Source organism: Dermacentor variabilis, chromosome 4 (assembly GCF_050947875.1).
Source record: "Dermacentor variabilis isolate Ectoservices chromosome 4, ASM5094787v1, whole genome shotgun sequence".
In the NCBI taxonomy this organism is placed as follows: Eukaryota; Metazoa; Arthropoda; class Arachnida; order Ixodida; family Ixodidae; genus Dermacentor; species Dermacentor variabilis.
In genome coordinates, this window is record NC_134571.1 from 48,725,878 (window position 1) to 48,743,426 (window position 17,549).

At 47.2% G+C, this 17,549-nt stretch overlaps 1 protein-coding gene across 1 annotated transcript in view; it reads left to right on the plus strand.

Annotated features, from left to right (window-relative positions):
• The first annotated feature begins 9,089 nt into the window (after positions 1-9,089).
• The window catches only part of LOC142579082 (glutaredoxin domain-containing cysteine-rich protein CG31559-like), a 143,094-nt gene continuing 134,634 nt past the window's right edge, over positions 9,090-17,549 (plus strand). The window contains exon 1 of the mRNA XM_075688939.1: positions 9,090-10,200. Within this exon, the coding sequence (XP_075545054.1) occupies positions 9,730-10,200 (471 nt within the window). The 5' untranslated portion in view covers positions 9,090-9,729. The remainder of the gene's footprint in view (positions 10,201-17,549) is intronic.

Here is a 17,549-nt window from a genome sequence, read left to right on the forward strand (position 1 = left end):
GGGCCGCGGCCCGGCCAACCCCCCGCCTCGAGGGCTCGCAATTTTAAATACCAAGGATTGAGAGGCTGTTCTGCTCAGCTCGGACCCAGACCAACAACATCGGGTCGTCCAGGGGGCTGAGGAGGCTGCCAGGGCCTATGGGCTCAATGACCTTTTGGCAACAAAGTTTTACGCACGCAAGCACTAAGTGTCAAAAAAGTCGCTGCCTGTTGGTCGCAATCTTCTTTTACATCTTTACATCTATACAACCGAGGATGTCGCCGAGCTAACGCTTGAACCAGGTTGCCGTGCCACGAATGGCGCGCAGTTAACCGTGTCACCTGTTGTTAACGGCGGCGAGATGAGCGCCACCATCGGGCGCCGCACGCTCTCAGCGGCCACATCACGGGAGCGCAAGCTTGCGTGCATCCTCACCATCTGTCACAGCAGCTTTAAGAAAATGACTGGCGTCAAACAAAAAATAACTAACGCGCCGAGCGTCGTCATCTAGGTGAGCGCTTCTACTGAACTAACGCAACCCACATAGCCTACCGGTAAATGCAGGAAAGAATTCAGACCATGGACAAGTCATTTGTCCGAACTCGTGCGCTACTCCGGCAGCTCGAGACGTTGCATCTCCATTGTCTTCGCCAATAAGCGCGTCTCCCTTTTTGGTTTTTGCGCGTGTCTTCGTTCGCTCGTTTCCGCTCGACCGCTAAGCGCGCATTGACGCCCGCACACGCAGAGGGCATGCCGGGGTGCTGCGGATCGAGAATTGACCTAACGTAAGTCCGGTCGTGTTTTCCCCCCTCTTCACATCCTCCTCCCCCCCACCCTCGACTACCGATCATTTGCATCGTTCTGGAGCGAACCTGCGTTCCCCCGCCGAGCCCGAATGGTTCGTCGGGAATGCCCACTGCGACCGTGGCCTCCTTCCGATTTGGAAGGTCTCGTGCGAAGTGGATCTCTCGCCAGTGGGAACGCGCCGCCTACAGGAAAGACGCGCACACAGCCACGCACGCCGCCAGACGGCGAAATAAAACAGAGGAAGAAAAAGAGAGAGAGAGAGAAGATGTACGTAAATCGTAGGCAGCAATGCCGGCCGACTGTGGCTATGTGTGTCCGCGCGCGAGCATTTGTGTAGTACCCGTACAGTGTTTCTCACAAATCCGCTGAGAGACCCGTGACATCGCCGGAAAGCGCGCGACTTAAAGCGCGACAACATGGCTGCGTTTTACTTCTTGTCGTAGTGCCCCTCTCTAGTTCCTTATCTTCTTCTTGTTTTTTTTTTTTCCTGAATGGCTACTTGGAGCCCGCGACAGACCCGGCCTGGAATGCACGTCGTCTTGAATCGCCGTATAGAAGCGGTCGTGTTCTGTTTGTTTACTTCCGAGTTCCGGCGGATTAGGCACACTCCCGCTAGATTATCCGCACGCATGGATATCGCGCGGTGGTTTCGGCGAGGCTTTGATATTGTATCGCGCTGCGGCGGCTCACTTTTATCTCTCGTCTTCTTTTTTTCTTTTTTTGCCGGACGACTTGAGTGTCTCTTTTGTGGTTGCAGAAAGTTAAAAAAAAGAAGAAAGAAATGTTTGAGCTGTTACTGCGCGTTCTTGAGAGATACGGACAAAGAAATGAACATTGTAGCGTGGACGTCGCTGCAGAGAAGCCCCCGAGCACCATAATTTTAGAGAACGAGACGATGTGCCAGTTTATTGAAATTACCGCTACTGGTTTGCACAGGACTGCGACTTTTCCCAGACTGTTGAGTCATTCGCACCTCAGATTAGTCACACGTGTGGAAGCAGAGGCTGAAATAAGCACACCCGCGACAAAAAAAAAAAGAAAAAAAAAATAGAGAAACGTACGAACCATTGTGTCGCGAGAGATCACAATTTCTTGACAACGAATGTACAGGGTGTCCCAACTATCATGCACCAAGATTTAAACAAATATATGTAAGTGCCACGTAGCTGGACAAAACCAAGGTAATGTTGTTTGCTGTCGTTTGGAGACACTCAAATTATATCTTTTTTTCATTCCACCTAATCACATAATTAGTCTAGTTTATTTGATCAGCTTTTGAAATATTACAGTTAGATGAAAAGTGTTAATGAGAAAAGTGTAGAGCAATCTGAAAAACTCCCGATGCAGCTTTCTGTCGCTTAATGCGTGCTGCATAAAAGTGTTTTTCCGATCGCGAAAGAAGCCCGCGAATGCACGCAAAACTGCCGCGCGACTGGCCGCTCGAGGCACTTTGCGTGCATTTGCGGGCTTGTTTCACGCTCGGAAAAACACTTTTACGTAGCACGTATTGAGCGAAAAAAAGGTTTTTCATGTTGCTCTACAATTTTTTCATTGACCTTTTTCATATACTTATATAATACTTGAAAAATTGATTAATTAAGTAAGACTAATTATGCAATTAGGTGGAGTGCAAGATATAATCTTAGTATCTCCAAGTGACGGCAACCAACATTACCTTGGTTCTGTCCAGCTATGCGGCATTTACATATTTTTAAATCTTGGTGCACGAAAGTTGGGGCACCCTGTATTCAGGTTGTCAAGACGGGTTCAAATAGCGCTCCGTTAGGAGTGGCGTTTGAAAGTGGTGTGCGGAGTTATTCTGAAATAAGTACAGCGGCGACGAAAGGTATATACAAGCCCCGTGGGCGCGGAAAACCAGAATTTATGGGCGCTATTTGCCAAGTGACTGTGGTGTTTTTGAAGTAGTGTCCAGATTCAGTTTCTGACTGTCAGTCTTCATGAACGTGCAGCGCGAATTTAAGTGTCGTTTCCGTGGAATCCGTGGTCCATACGGTTATTATAATTAAGGCGCAAGCCTTTTTAGGCTCACGGTCAAGTCTGTGTCAACAGACTTGACCGCAGGAGTGCCCGCCGAAGCGTCATCAAGCCGTATGAACGCAGATTAAAGAATGAAAAATGATTCATAGTTACAGTGAATGATAACGTTATAACAGAGATTGGTCGAGGTTAATAACGACTAGTAATGACTAATAATGACTACTAATGGTTTGTAATGACTACGAAATGACCAATATGTCTAACGACGGCTTGTAATGATCACAATTGATTACAAATGACTAAAAATGCTTACTAGTGAGCAGTAATGACTAATAATGACTGAATTGACTTGTATGACTACTAATGACTACGCAATGACCAATATGTCTAACGACAAATTGTAACGACTACAACTGATTACAAATGACTAAAGATGCTTAGTAGTGAGCAGTAATTACTAAAAGAAAGAATAGAAAGAGAAGAGGCAAAGAGAAAGAGGCGAATGATAAGAGGATGAAGAGTAGTCTTTCGCCGTTCACCTCTAAGAGAGATCTTAAGAGACCCTGTAATTTTATTTTTGAGGATTGCAAATCGGGCAGCACATGTCGTGTGTTCTTTCGCTTGACCCTGTCAAAAGGGGTGGCGTTGAAGATGGATATTATTATTATTATTATTATTATTATTATTATTATTATTATTATTATTATTATTATTATTATTATTATTATTATTATTATTATTATTATTATTATTATTATTATTATTAACATCTGGCAACAACTACAGTGCTGACAGTTGTAAACAAACAGAATCACCTACTATTAGAGCTTTACGTATAGAATGGTTACGTTCGCTTACAAAAGATCACGTCAGTGCTTTGTTTATCGGAACCTGAGATTTCTTTCCTTCTATATTGTGAACTGAAATTGCTGAAAACATTTTGAACCAAACACAATACCACCGTGTTGTTCACTGGAACATAAGAGTTCTTCCTTTCTATATTTCGTCACTTATTGCGTTTCTCGAGCGGTGCTACGAAATTGAATGGTGAAACGGTGCGGCTGGTTTTTGAGAGGCAAATGCTTGTGCTACATGGGCCACGATAACAAAAAAAAAATTTATTTTGATAAACGTTTCAAGATATATAAGCCATAGGAACTCCCTATCAGGTTCCGGTATACTCCTATACATTTGGTATATTGTTTGTGGTCCTTATATCTGGGGTGTTCTTGGATGCTCCGAATGGAAACATCGCGTAATCCGCTTAAGCAAGGGCTTTGTTCCGCCAGAACGAAGTCCCACTGACTGATTCCGATATTCGGCTTCCTCGCATAGCCTTCGGCCCAGCGTGCACACTTGTCCGCCGCGCTGCAATGTTGTGCAGTGGGGCATCACAGTCATGGGTCAGTGCTTAAGGCGGCGACTATACGGAACGGCACGTGCTGATGCGGCTAATCCCTCACGGTCGAATCGCTCCAAACCAGCTGCCAAGACCGCATAGTCAGGGTCCAACTGCTTAACGAGCGTAGATCGGCATTTTATTACTGCCTTTACCAGTCGCGATTTCCGGACCGTGAAGGGACGCTAAAGATGTGGAATAAATGTGTGTAGACCAATCCTTTCCAAACTCCATTTTCATCCACGTGACGGAAAATGATTTGCAATTACAGGGAACAAGTTTGCAGGCCAAAGTTTCGGTTTCTCTCTCTCTCTCTCTCTCTCTCTCTCTCTATCTCTCTCTCTAATTTTTTTTTTTTTGCGCCGGAACCAAAGCCGGCACTTCGGTGTTACGTCAGGAATTTCAAATATTTCAAAAGCATATTCTCGTACTTTAAGCTGTTATAGCGCAGTAAAAGTCCTCTAAATTCGCTAGGTTCAATCCATGGTTGCAAATTTTTGTGAATAAGGGCCCTGCGTCCATATTCAAACACAGTGCTTATGAAAACGTTCTTACGATAAAGTGTTCCTAAAATATGCCAGCCAGTCGTGACGCTGTACATACTATTAGCGTATGTGTTCAACGTACCACCAATAGCAAAGAGCACTTACGAAAAAAAACAATGCTTTGTTAATTCGGACACTGAGAAGTTGGCGCTGCTGATTCCACAAGTTTCCAAGTTCCAATTCTTTTAAGCGCCAGCCGGAAACACTTACTTAAATGAAAGGTTAGTACATTCCAAATATACCTTAAGTGAACAGAGTTCCCTATACGTTAAGAATCCCAGGATGTATGCATTAATATGAGTTTACTACGTTATGTTCTGTATCTTGGACTGGTCCGATTTAATTCTGACCATGATGATGACTGCGAACCTATATCACTTGCGTCTTTTGCTTGTGACACAGATTGAAGCAGAGAGACACTGGCGAAATTTTGTCTAGTGTCGTTAAATTTCGCGGCAGCGCTATTCTAATGTATACCTATTGTGTCTTATTCGTCAACCAGACGTGGAATTTTAATCCGGTACTTCACTGCAGTGCACGCTGAAAAAAAATCACGTTGCAGGGAAGCAGCATTATACTCTTTCTATACTTAAGCAACCATCCGCAGTCGCGCCCCTGTGGTTGAGGGGCGATATTTCGTCTTTTTACTTCGTTCGTTGTGGTCTTAACTCGGGCTTGAGCCATACATTTCTCGAATCGACGTAGAAGAATCGCTATGTGTTACAATAGCTCTTGTTACAACAATCGCGCACTCTCGATTGTTGCAAGTTACTCTAGCTAGCGCATGTCAATGACGAATCGCAAGCATAGTACACTGTGTCAACATAATTGCGACACGTAACTCACGACATTGCGAGCGCCGCAGTGGCTACAGAACAGCAGGTTTCGTTGCGCCCTCGACGCTGAAAAGACGCCTTGGGACTCAGTCCAAATTTCGTACAACTCCGAACAGCCTCCTTTATCGTGACCATCCTGAGGCCAGCTGCCCAAGGGGGGGGGGGGGGGGAGGGGGGGTAGAAAGTGTACAGAACCTGCAACAGATCCGAGTTAATCAACGGGTCATCTCCGAGCACACGCATCGTGCCACTATACTCCCTTTTCTCAATTTCGGGGGACGGAACAGCCTCGCGCACGCCCTTTGCAAACTGTACGCCCACGTATAAACACGCTCGACCGCAGTGGCTGCATTGCGCTCCCAACGTGGAGCGTCATTAATCATTGCAACGCACACGCCGCTGAGTGATGTTCCGCGGGTGGCCCAGCGTATCAGCGCGTCCGGGTCAACCGCGCGAGAGAGTGGCAGTCCTCTGGGCGCTCTAAGCGTTCATTACGAGGCGCCAACTAACATCGCGAGCACTCGGTGCTCGAGCTGCGATCCCTGTGAGGTGTGCGCCCGATGGAAGGGGCGATGTTTAAATACAGCGAGTGAGCCTCATTCGTTGTGACATTTGCGAGGGGGAGGAACCGAGGCGAATCCGTTCGCTGCAAACTGCGAAAAACGACAAACATACATAGGAAGCGAGATAGGTCCGTGTATGATCGAGCGTCAAGCAGGGATGGACCGTGGACGTATAGCCGGGTAGTGGCGTGCGCACGGAGATAAGTGTGGCGCGTAGAAGAACACCTTGGCCACCCGTACTTGCTGCCCATGCCCTTGCATGGTTCTTTCCGTTACCATCACCATCGTCCGGTGTCTGCCTTCTATTGAAGCACGCCGGCAAAATGACCCGGCCGCCTCTGTGGAAACCACACTTTTCCTTACAGTAAGTTCGAGTCCCCTTCCGGGATTGTTAGAAACGGCCTGACTGATTAAACACACACACACACACACACACACACACACACACACACACACACACACACACACACACACACACACACACACACGCACACACACACACACACACACCCACACACACACACACACACACACACACACGCACACACACAAACACACACACACACACACACGCGCGCACACACGCACACACGCACACGCACACGCACACACACACACACACACACACACACACACACACACACACACACACACACACACACACACACACACACACACACACACACACACACACAAGAAACAAAGAAAAAACAAATTAACTTGCCTCTGTCTACAAGGATTTGCTAAGGAGAGCGTACTTGCTTTAAAAAAAAGCAAATCTAGAGTACAAAGCAAGCCTCTTCTCAACTTCACCCTTGGCCTTCATTATTAACTTTCTCATAAGGTGGCGATTTCAGGTTTCTAAATTTAAATCAAGAAATGCACTCATGTGGCATAGTGCGCAGAAATTAAGGCATGGGAATCATAACGGCGTCATGTTTTTTTTTTCCATTTCTCGTAAGCCTGTGTGACAGTGTGAACAATGTTCAACAGAGTCCATATTTTCCTGTGAACTTCCGTCAAGAATTCTGGCTTACCACGGGCTGTATAAATTACAATCGTTTTCCTGCACTGATCACGAATAAATTTTTTTTTTCTGCGTGTGCCTGTGTGTGCGAGTGTGTGTGTGGGGGGGAGGGAGGGGGTGGTCAAGTGACAGTACGCCAATAGGCACAACAAATGCAACACCCCCTTTTCCTTGAAAATAGACAGAGAGAGAGAGAGAAATAGAAAAGAGGGGGACAGAGGATGAGTTTTCAACTCAGCTCTTACTTTCAATAACAGTATTTCAGATTTGCCTCGATCTGATTGCGCACTGATTGTTGGAATCGGCTGGCACAAAACAAGGCTAATTGGATGGCGGCGGTGGTGGTAAATTGTAGCAACCGGCGGCTAATTGGAGATCGCAGGGAGAGGCCTACGTCCTGCAGTTGACATAAAATAGGATGATGATGACGATGATTGCGCACCAATCTGACGTCACATGTCCCTTCACAAGCACGTGGCGGTCACGATGCATCATCAGTGGCTATGAGGGTGGTCGAAAAAGACTACTATAAGAGTGAGTGTCAGGAAGAAGGAATGAATGAATGAATCCATGAGCCTCTATGTGAACCTTTTGATAAGAGCAGTGCCCGTAGCACAAACAAAGATAAAATGAAATTCCGAACGAAATTACAGGTTTGGCGCCATGAATTTCTGCGAAGTATTTTGCCCACAATTATCACCATCGTCAGATAGGTACTTACATAGTTCCTTTTGTGTCTTTGCGGTGACAGGCGTCGCTCTCACCATGGATGAAAATATTGTATAATGCATGTGTTCTCCATCAACCAATTCCTCATCTTTACCACTTTCGAGCTTATTCTCCTTGCCTATTTCTGTATCTCAAAGCTCCTTGTATCTGCGCGCTTGTCTCGTCTATTTGGGGCTGAAAGTCATCATACTGCGCAAACACGAAAGAGAAAATCGTCATCCACCCAATCACGCAAAGGTATGCTTGGCTACTGCCATTTTCAAGAACAAATTACGAATTCACTAGATTATAATATCGCGTACCGAAGTTACTAAACCCTTACAGAATATTGATATAACCCTAAATGATATTTCTAAACAAGCGTTGACAACACAACTTTCGCAATACGGCGCATTTGCGTGGAACCGGTGACATAAACGGCTCTGCAATTTGATTGAAATGCTTCATATGACGGTATTTTGCTTATATATCTTGATGAATATCCTTTATACGAAAGCATGTTACTGTACTAAATTGTATCATTGTGTGAGTGGCTGTATGAGTTACAATGGCAAGTTTCAGAAATCTGAATGTTGTAACAATGTTTCAACAACAATAGTTCAACAAAATGCTATATATGCACTTATGTTTTTTTTTTCTATTGGTGAATATGTGCGCACTTCTTTTCTCTCTCTCTCCCTATCTCATAGACGACCTATAGCAGAAAGTGTTATGGTATGCGTGTGTGTATATGTATATCATATGTACTCTGAATGTATGCATGAATCTGTGCCTGTTGCCAAGAAAAGGGGCAAGGACCTAGTCAAGCTGCTGTTTTGCAGCTTTTTGTTCTTGCCCTGGCGTTTTTTTTTCTTTTGTAAAGAAAGAACGCAGAAATAAAATGAAATTAAAATGGAAATGCTTTGTGCTGTACATATAGTCGGGTGATGATAATTCTCTCTTTCATGAACCTTCCTCCACGTTGCTGGCTTCCACAAAACTAATTCGTTATGTTCCCCTCTACAATCATGTTCTCAAACTTGGCGCTGCACAAGAGGGACGGCGCCATCTGCCGGCGTTGATTAAAACCCTCCCAGGTGAGTGGTACTGCGCTTTTGCTGCTTTGCGCGCGAGCCTCGCAAGACTGCCGCTCCGCGCTCCTCCTCACCTTCTACTTCGTCTCTCTCACTCTCTCTCTTTTTCTCTCCTATTCCTCCTTGCACCAACCTGTTTGTTCGCCTCCGCGGAGGCTGCCTGGGGTTGCGCCTTTCTCTCGGCATCAGATGAGACGGAGAGTTTGTTAGCATCTTGGGCCTCATTCTCTCGCTTCTTACGCGTGTTTTTCTTTCGCAGCTTCCAGGCATGGGGCGAGGAGGAGCAGTACCCGTCGGCACCCCCTCTCAGCCAGCCGGCACGACCGGCCCCACGGGCGAAGACGGCGGAGCAGGAGGCACCTCTGGTTCTCTCAGACTAGCCTCATTCAGCGGTGGCCTCGGTAGCCTAAGCGCAACGTCTCCGCGTGCAACGGCCGCATTTCGCTCGGTGTGTTTGTGTCTCTCCCCGCCTTGTTCGGAACGTGTTTCCTATCGTCGCTCTTAATTGCGATCGAATTCTCGCGGCTCGGCAACCTGTACCGAGAGTGCCGAGTACCAGGACTACCCCTCCCCATAGGCTCCAGCAGCAAGGAAGGAAAAGCAGCGGAGATGGACAGCCAGGTCGCCTAGCCGCGGCTTTCGAAGTGCGCCTGTGGTTCTCCCCCGTATTCGGTGGCATCTTCGCGTCGACGGCCTCTCCGGCCACCTGTGCTCGATTGTGCTAAGTGGAAGCGGTCCGTTTCCGCGCGATTCGAGCAAGAAGAGCGGCAGCGATGCAACGCGGCGGGCCCGTTATGGCGGCGCCGGCTCCCGTGTCCGTGGTGGTGAACGGTTCCCCCGTTGCCCTCGAAGCGACCGAGCTGAGCGTGAGCCCGACGCCGACGAGTCCCGTGCCCCACGTGGTCCGCGTGTCCGTGGTCCCGGCTTCGTCGGCGGTGTCGCCCCAGTCTCCGGCGCCGGTGGCGACTGCGACGGAAGCCGACGAGCGCAGCAGCAGCGGCGCGTCGAGCGGCACAGGCAGCGACGACGAGGCGCCGTACGACAGCGACTCCGGCGCGGAGATGAAGTTCCACCTGCGCGAACTCGAGGATACTCCGTCGTCGTCGCCGGACGGCAGCGGCGTCAGCTGCGGCCGCCCGCTGGACGTCGAGAAGGCCATCCTTTCCCGCCAGGGCACGGTGCGGGGAGTGCGCAACTTGGTCAGGGCCTCCATCAAATGTATCGCCGACTGCCAGGAGGGCAAGGTGAGCAGCAGCGGCGAATCTTTGCACATAACGCGCCTGTCTTTAGGTCACGTGCTCGGCAGGACGCAATGGTGGCGTACTGCAACGCGTTCGGTCTTCACCGTGTTCATCACGTGTCTTGCTCATTTAGTGTGTACCGGCTGTGAGGTTAGATGCCAGCACAAGCACAGCGGTGAACTTGGCACCGTGCCTGCTTGATGGGCGATGGTGCAGCCAGAAAGTAAAGGGAGTGAGGGTAAGGGGAAGCGGTTGTTTTCCGCCCGCTTTTAACCTGTTCCTCGTTGTTCCTACAGGCACCGACGAGATTTCGGGACTTGTACTGACACTCTGTACCCCTTCTCTCGCATCTACACCGGCGTTGAAATGAATAGTTGCCAGGCAGCAATAGTGCTCAATTAAAGCTACCTTCTAACATGTCGTCTTAGTCAAAGAAATAACTAATGCTCGAAAAAGCGTCCTTGGATATGTTAAACATTAAATTATGGGGTTTTACGTCCCAAAACCACGATCTGATTATGAGGAACACGGCATTGGGGGATTTGGATTGAATGAACTTTATTAAAGGTCCTGCAAAACGCACGTCAGCGCGTGGTGGTCGGCTCCCAGGCAGGGGCCGCATGTGGAGACTTCGAAATAATTTGGGCCACCTGTGTTTCTTTAACGCGCACCTAAATATAAGTACACGCGTGTTTTCGCATTTCGCCTCCATCGAAATGCGGTCGCCGTGGTCGAGATTCGATCCCGTGACCTCGTGCTTAGCAGCCCAACACCACAGCCACTAAGCAACCACGGCGGGTCCTTGGATATCTAAAAGCTGTTACGTTTGTGCCACTGGGAGCCGAATAAGAAAGGAATACGAACGCGTGATTATGCGAATGCAAATATTTGTATTTTGGGGTTTGTTAGTACATTGTCTTATTGAATATAGATCGTTCTACAAAGTTTGCCTTCGCAGCGTGTGACATTCATGTACGCTGCCGTACATCGTCTGGTTTTTTCACATGGCGCCACAACATATCCGCGCCCGCTACCGTTGATAATAATAATAATATTTGGGGTTTTACGTGCCAAAACCACTTTCTGATTATGAGGCACGCCGTAGTGGAGGACTTCGGAAATTTTGACCACCTGGGGTTGTTTAACGTGCACCTAAATCTAAGCACACGGGTGTTTTCGCATTTCGCCCCCATCGAAATGCGGCCGCCGTGGCCTGGATTCGATCCCGCGACCTCGTGCTCAGCAGCCCAACACCATAGCCACTGAGCGACCACGGCGGGTGCTACCGTTGATGGATCACAATCAATCTGCGGCATGACACAAATCGCTTCATGCATGCTTGTGCACCGTATCTCATGCATACGATGATTTCAGGAGTATATGTATGAGGCTATAGCGGAACAATATAGGCGGTAAAAAATAATTGCGGAGGGAGCAGAACTAAATACATTATGACAAAGCTTGCGAATAAACTCAGACACCCAATGTTTCTTAGTTAAAGTGCAGTTTAGTGCGCAAAAGTCCACAGGAGCTTGCAAGCTCTACGTTACAGTGCGTGTTGTTCAGTTCGCTTTCGATCAATGAGAAGTTTCAGAATCGCGTCATTGGGTAGATCGTTGTTTTTTTTTCTTTATTTTACAGCATCGCACTGCCAGTACATATTTATAGCTTGAACCGGCACCTACACTTATAATGCGACATACCTAATGCGTGCAACCTTTGGGGTCTACACATTTTTTGGCCATAATGTAAGTATATGCAGAGCCATTTTCTGCAAGTCCCCGGATGAAGGAACATTTCTGTTTTTTCCCCTTCTCTCTCTCGTACCGGAAATTGATGTCTCGTTGTTCCTGCGCATGGAATTGCTCATCGTTCTGGTAATCGTGTCATTTACATTCACTCCTGCACTGATCTCTTTATATCAGATTTCAAGAGGTAAATAACGTGCACGCCAGCCGGGAAGCTCTTGCTCGCTTGGTCAACTGCAGAGTTGAATTGACCCCATGACGTCTGCGACACGCATGACGAATTAGCGCGCGGACGATTCCGCATTGCCAGAAACAAAGGCCGCGTCGTCTGCGTCTAGGGAGCAGAAGACTGCTCATATCACCAACGCTGATGATTTCGCCTTTTGTTTCTGTGGTCTGCCGCTTACGTCTTCGTGCGCTTCACGTCTCACAACGAACGCGCTGACTGGCAAATTACAGCTTGCTCCACGAGATGCGTATATGATCACGTGAACAGTCGTGCGTGCACTCGTATATCTCTGCAGACAAGCTATGCCGCGAGCGTCTGATTTCGTCCCGCCGTCGGCATTCGATCTCGGCGGGGTTCCTGTGATGTTCGTGATGAATGGCGCGCTGAGTACACGACCGGGGCGGCGTACAATGGAACGGCAGACGTGTCGTCTGCTTCGCGTGCATCGCTCGCGCTCCCGTGTCCACGTCGCCTTCGTGCTGGCCCGCGATCTTGCACGAGTGAATGCAGACTGACGGGTTCAAGCGAAAGTGACAGCGATGCAACGTGATTACTGTCTTGCATGCGGACAGGCTGTGCCGAGGAGGCTAGGGGGGGCATCGAAAGGAACTGGCCGACACGCGAAAAGCGAGAGGGACGGTTAGCAAAAAATGCGCGTTCGTTAGTGAGGCAACTAAGAATAATAGAGAACATTAACGTGCAGCTTTTAATGCCTTTAGCGACGTAGCGTTGTGAGCAAGGGCTCGATTCTGTAGCATATTTCGGACAGCCTCCTTCTTTTTATCTGTATAGACGTTGGTAAGCACAATAAGAAAAATACGATACACAAACAAGGAATATGCAAATCTTAGTTTATTCCAAAAAGCGAAGCAGGGACAGCGATAGCTTGCATAACTCTACGGATTGTGAGCATGATGATGACGATGATGATCTCCGTGACTGAGGCACTGAGGCGCATATCATGCTTGGTACCAGCAGAACTCTTATTCTTCTTGATATAAAGCAGCTGAGTGCTTTACATTGACAACAAATTCATTCGATCTCGTAATTTTCAGGACATTAATAATTCTCGGTGCTGTTGAGCATGTGTATGGATAGGTCATTCATTGGATGACGATTGGTCAGTGACACTCACCATGGATGATTACAGCAGTTATTTTAAGCAGTTGCCTTTATTTTTAAATAACATTCTTAAGAACACTGTACGATGACAAAAATTAAAGGCTAAACGAAATATAACCATTATCACACACCAACTTTGCGATCACGAATCAACTTCAAGTAACAAAAAAATCTGCAAGACTGTTCGAAGCCGAAGGTGCGAAGTTTCAGAGAGATCAGTGCACTATGGGGGGGGGGGGGGCGTCATTTCCCTACTGGATGACGAAGCACTGTAGTGGCGTCGCGTGCCTAAGCACTAGCACCGGATCTATAACTGCTATTGTTTGTACGAAGCTTCGTGCGTAACCAGATATCTATGGCTTCCAATGTGGAAAGCGCGCTCGCAGCTTGTTGCCTTGCGCAGTCGCGCACCATTGTATTCAGCAGTCTGCCGGGGAAGCCGTCAAAGTGTCGGAGAAGCTCAGAAAGTGGCCGCGACAGAGTCCCAGCCATTGGCGAATGTCAGACGGCAGCGCATATCGGCAAGGTCTCGCGCTTCGACTGCGGGTTTCCTTACGTATACCTGATGCGTTTGAGAGGCTGCTTTTGATGTACGGGATTTATGTGCGGAATCTTTATGGGTGTTGGACCTCAAACCGCCGCTTCTTGAGTTCGGATTCGGGCTGCAAACCCGTGTAGTTTAGCGTAAGCGAATCAGTGAAAACTTGATTAGGGGTCACCGTGACCGTGCGAGCTTCTGGAATATGCGCCCAGCGTCAGACTCGGATCAGCAACTTGCCACACGAATGCCATTTTGTGCTTGAAACTCGTAGACAACTGAAAACAAAAATAATAATTAAAGAAATGTTAATCAAGTAGCTTTATTTAAAAGAAATCACAAGTTTGCGAGAATATTAGACGCTCCCGCGATACATTTAATATTCACGGTTGCGAGTAATAACTTGAGCAATACGCTTGAGGGGGTTGGTGGAGGGATTGCTACCCGTAGGTAAATTCGTCTACCAATAAAAACCTTCTCGCAGGTGGGGCATGTTTATTTATTTATTTATTTATTTATTTATTTATTTATTTATTTATTTATAGTACCCTTAGGGTTTACATGAAGCATTACAGAGGGCAGGGGCTAATAGATACAGATAACTATACAAATTAGAAAAAGCACAATAATCAGATAACAGTGCATAGTCCAATGTGAAAATAACGCAAGTTAGAGCGACACAATAAGCATATCATAAAGATACAGATGAAATATGATACAGACTGGTAATACAGACGAAATATAAATGCGTGGTATACATAGTGAAAGTTAGAGTGAGAAGATAAACAGATACTGATAGAAAATAAATCATAATACAACGCATACTGTTTGTAGATTAGGTGGGTAGTACAATGGAAATAACTTATAAACACTACTGGTCAGAAGAAAACAGAGCTACTCTACACGTGCCAACATATTGAAGTCAGGATATACACTAGATAACGTTAGTAAGTGCCTTGCGTAAGTCATCGGTATTAGTAATACAGACTAGTAGATCCGGTACGTGATTCCATTCCTGGCATGTTTTTGGATGAAACGAGTTACCATAGGTAGACGTTCTGTGGGATGAGAGAGAGATAGAGAGAGAGAGAGAGACTACTTTATTTATCCCATCTTAAAGGGAAAGGAAGTGCGGGAAGAAGGCGAGGGAGGTTATCCTACTGAGATATATTTACTTTATGACGACGGTCCGAACGTGCAGAAGCATAAAAGAGGCTGGTTCGATACAGCGTGATTTGAGCGTGGGAAGTGCATGGTATGTTTTGTGGAACAAACAAAGGCGAGCGATTTTTCTGCGTTTGGTAAGGGGATATATCTTGGGCGCAAGTATCGTGCTAGTTACGATTGCTGTGCGCTGGTATTTGTAAAGAACAAAACTAACGGAACGATTCTGTACAGCTTCTAAGGTGTTAATTAGTGTTGATTGGTGAGGGTCCCATATCGATTATGCATATCCTAGATTATGTCGAATGTGGGTGACATATAGCTGTTGCTTTAGAGAAGGAGGTGCCAGTGGGAAATTGCGCTTCAGGTAGCCCAGCATGCAATTAGCTTTGGATGTAATATGTTCAGTATGTCGCTTCCATGAGAGATTATTTGTAATGTGCACTCAGATGTACTCATAACATGATACTGATTCAAGTGAGGTGTTGTTAACGTAGTAATTAGGAAAAGTTACTTGGTTACGCGAGATTCTCATGAATTTGTATTTTGAGGCGTTAGGTTCATGTGACAGCGAGAGCACCAGGTTGTTACGTTATCTAAATCTGATTGCCACAGAGCGGTATTTTTCTTTAGTTATAAATGTAAAAGACAAAATGGTATTGGCGCCAGTTTCTCTCCTTTATCACTAGACAGCATGCGTTAACTTACTCTCTGTTGCCAGAAGCGTTTCATGTGCAAGCGGTCCCACAGTATCTAAGGCATGCAGTCTATAGCTTTGTCACGATGCAATTGCGAAGCACAAGAATCGCTTTTATTTTTTTTTTTTCAGTTTAACCGAACTTCGACTCTGGGGTAGATTTACAAAGTATCATATTTCACTTCGTTCTATCGTTCTCCTTGCTCGGAGGAACAAGGTTGAAATTGAAATATGTTATCCGTTATGATGTATAAAGCAACTAACTGGAGCTATGAGAAGCGCCATAGTGAGGGACGGACTCTGGAATAATTTCAACCATCAGCGTTCTTGCATTTTGCCTCCATGGCGAGTGGTCGTTGAGTTTTCTTGCGAATCTCCGTACAAGCCGACTTGCGCACGTGTGCCTGACTTTGCTTCTAGAGACACAGTTTGTGTCGCTAGAATGGAGAAAAGAAAGAAAAGAAAGAATATTTAAAAGAGCGACGCAGGAATGTGCACGAGGAAAGGCAGTCGCGTTGCTGTGATTCTTCCCAGCGGACAAAGCAAGCTTTCTTTTCCTTATGTATTCCTTTCGACTGCAGCAGTGCGCCTGTTTTTGCTTTCTTGTGCATTCGTCTTCACGCCGTTGCTGTCTTAGCAGCATACGCACTCGTGTCGGTCTGCTCTGAACTACCTTGAACCACTCAAGTCATTGAATGGAACGAATTTCTCCAGCGGTCGTCGGACGGTGTTACTGAAGCACGCGCGTCACTTCTGCAACGCGCGTTCGATCGTCTGCTGTTCGGTGAAAACAGAAAGGTCCCCGCCGTTCGCCGCCCGTTCAACTCTCGCCTTCCTGCGTGCGTCGTTATAAATCGCAACGCTTCGTCTGACAATGGCGTGTGCGAAAATACGGGCCGGAAAAGAAAAGAAACGCAGTGAGCGTGACAAGCAACGACGTCTGTCATTTCGCGCAGGTTTAAGCATCGACGCGTTCCACGCAGAGGCGGTAAATGGCGGCCGCGCGCCCCCTCGTATACCCTATAGCCCGCGGTTGAGCTCTTTTGGGTGAAGCACTCAGAAAGCGGCGGTTCGTTGGCCCTAATTATATCTATCCGTGAGGTGTATACTATATTAACCACGCGCGGTCTTCCTCTGTGACATCTTGCTAGGTGTGCATGAGTAGCGAGCGGGAGGAATAAACACATATTCCACGAGTTGGAGTGGTCGAGAGCCCGCTACAACAACGAAGATCACCTGCACCGGTGTTTATGTGCATGCAGCCATTCTCTTCTGCGAATTTATGTTTACTACGTCTTCAGGAATTCGACTACGCCGACATAAGTTCCTCTCTTGCTTATATTTATTGAAATATCTTTGTTCTCACTATATTTTGTCCATGTGAAATGGAGTATCCGCCACCGCTGTAATGTAACAAGGTCTCTCTGCTATTGTTTCAATTTCAGCAGCAGCGACAACAACGGCTTGCCATGGAGCGATAAATCAGTCAGCGACCGCCTCGGCCTTCTAAGAGTGCGCTGCTCCACGCGGTCTTTATTTTTGTTCATTTATCTTTATTTTTTTGTGAGACAAAGTACGCCTCCAACGTTCGCGTACAAATGCCCTCATTCTCGAACGCGGCATATACATGCATACGCGATATGCATGCACGCTGTCCAAAGCGACACCGGAGAACGTTTGTCCGACTCGAGGGCCGAGAGCAAAGACGCGGTTCCGTCCACGTCTGTGCCGAGCTCGATCGGCTGACGGGGCGTGGAGAGATATATACGCCCCCCATCCCCTTTCTCGATCTTTGTATTTCTTAGAACTGGCTGCTCGTACATGCGGCACGGCGGCGCGTCTCATCCGTCTTAT